The 2,500-nt window shown below is 41.2% G+C and overlaps 1 protein-coding gene across 2 annotated transcripts in view; it reads right to left on the reverse strand.

The window, feature by feature from the left end:
• LOC138011125 (putative helicase MOV-10) overlaps positions 1–2,500 on the reverse strand; it is a 24,525-nt gene that overhangs the window by 5,363 nt on the left and 16,662 nt on the right. For both annotated transcript variants that reach the window (XM_068858108.1, XM_068858109.1), the window contains exons 12-13: positions 2,043–2,318; positions 1–142 (exon numbers count right to left, since the gene is read on the reverse strand). The exon at positions 1–142 is cut by the window's left edge and continues 35 nt beyond it. In XM_068858108.1, the coding sequence (XP_068714209.1) occupies positions 1–142; positions 2,043–2,318 (418 nt within the window). The remainder of the gene's footprint in view (positions 143–2,042; positions 2,319–2,500) is intronic.

Here is a 2,500-nt window from a genome sequence, read left to right on the forward strand (position 1 = left end):
CATCAAGCTTTAAAAACTCGTCGCTGCTTCTAACAGTAGAGATGATAATCACTCGTCTCTCCTGTCCTTGAAACTCTTCCACTGAACCAACTTTCACATCTGTAATGTGGGCTTTGTTGAGTAGAGTTTTTATTTTCTGAACCTAAAGTAGGAGAAACAATACTTGCTGTTAAGTGACCAGAGCTTCTGTCAGGAGGTCCCCTCGGGACATTGCCCACTCCACAAACTTTGGGGAGATTGGCACGACTGTGGCATTATGGGATTATTTTGGTAGCTTCCTAAGCTAAAAGGGTATTTTGTTGACGTCACGGACCATTGTCACCCAGCGTCCATGCTGGTCAAAAGGGAGCTTAAGATATTACGACGGCGACGGCAACAACAACACCGCAAAACAATGATATCATTGGTTAAAAGAGCATAAATAATCGTGCTGCACGTGCAGCACGGATTTTAGGACTTATTCTTGCGGTCCTCTGCATAAGGACGACGTGAAATTACCAAATTTGAGGTTTTGACGACAACGTGAGCAAGCAACAGAGAATTCTTCATTCTCTATTTTCACTTTATAACCGCTCGTACCAATTTATTTTTAGGATACTTCGCCCAAATCGTAAGAAGTGAACGAGATGGAATACACGCGAAAGAATTATGATAAAGCAAAGTGATATTTCGAGGTGACGTTTTCGTTTAAGTCGCCGTCGTAGATCTTAAGGTCCCTAAAGACAAAGCCAGTTCGGAGTTTCAAGAAACGAATGTGCGCGTTGGGTGAAAAAAAGCATATAATTGTCTATTTTGTTATCGTAAATAGCTGCAAGAATTTACTTTATAGAGTTCAAACCCCGAGCCTCTAGATGATGTGTTTGGAAGCGAGTTCAGGTGGTGCAAAACAAAAATTTTTAGTCCTTCGGGACTCAAAATGGCCGCTATGTGAAAAAGGCCCATTGTTTACATAAGAATTTTCTCACAGAGGGCATCATGTTATTTACAATTGACTTCAAAACGTAAGAGGACTTGTTAAACTTAGTGAAATGTCCAATTTTAAGCCTTTTAGCTTTGATAACGAGCTAGTCTTCAGCTATAAAAAACTGATAAATTCGTGGATGGCAAAAGCGCAAATGATCCCATAGATTCTTTTTAAAATTCGAATTTCCAAAGCACCATTGCTCAGAGATTATCTGGTATATGGGGCTCAAATTTTCAAAGACAGCTCATTATTCAATTAACTTCCAATATAGTCAGTGCTTTATTCTTGGCTGACTGATTCATTTCGAAGACTGCAAGATTTCGAAACGCGAGGGTCATAAATTTTCCTTAGGGAGCTTAAGCAAAGACGGCGGCGACGGCAACGAGAACGTCATCTCAAAATATAAATTCATGTTATTGTAATCACTTCGCAACCTTTTTTATATGACAAGGGTGTGGTAGTTCCTTAAAAATGACACTGGTCGGAACGGCGCTTAATTTTGGGGAGAAAATTAAAATTTATCCCTTAAATGAGAACGTTCTTCTTAAAAAACCTCAAACTTGGCTATTTCAAGTTGTTGTTTTGCTGACGACGGCAAAGAAATCGACAAAAGTGAAAAACGCACAGCGGTACACACCACAAGTCGATGTAAAAATGGACTCTCGATTTGTGTTTTTTTCTTGTTATCATCACACCCCAATCTTTAAAATTGGACACGTGCACGCACGGGAACCACGTGCACATAAATGCACGCAATGCCGTGCACGTAAATTGCACGCATAACAGCGTTCACGAATTGCATTGTTACAACACACCACAATTTCCGTGACGCACTCATCTTTGGAAAATGCCACTACGGATTCCTTTACGAACCAATTTGAGTTGGATAAATGGGAAAATAAGAATTGTAAGATAAAAACAATCACTGCCGCGTAGAATTTGCCTCTGTGCACGTTGCCAAATTGTAAATAGTCTTCTACGAATTTTTATTGGCATCCGTCACTCGTCGTTGTCTGCTATAACTTGGTTGCCAGTTGCGTCAAGAAACAGATAACGAGGATACGCTATTATTCTCTACCTGTTTTCTGTAAGGTGATATGACGCCAATTTGCGAAGTAAGAACACGGATTCCTCGCGCGTCTTTCAAGTCTTTGACGTACTGAACAACGACTGCTGCTTCTTCAGGGTTGAAAAATGACGGACTTCTTTCCTCGCGCATGTCCCGTCCCTTGACGCCGTCAAAAATGATAGGAAACCCTTTGCATGGAAGACGGCTCCAGTTACACAAAGATTCTCTCGTAAGTTCGTCGGCGCATGTTTCAAGTTCATCGTCGTAGAACATTTCATTGGGAAGCTAGACAAATAAGAAAATTCATGACATTATTTCATTATCAATCCTATCCTATACTCCCTCTACCTGTTAAAATCAACGTGTAGTGCGACAGACCAATCACAGCACACACAGCCCATCAAAACGGTCAATCAAATGCAAGCAGCCGCGCTAGGGGCGGGGAAATATGCGCGCGCAGGTCACAA

The sequence above is a fragment of the Montipora foliosa genome, chromosome 7 (assembly GCF_036669935.1).
Source record: "Montipora foliosa isolate CH-2021 chromosome 7, ASM3666993v2, whole genome shotgun sequence".
Lineage (NCBI taxonomy): Eukaryota > Metazoa > Cnidaria > Anthozoa > Scleractinia > Acroporidae > Montipora > Montipora foliosa.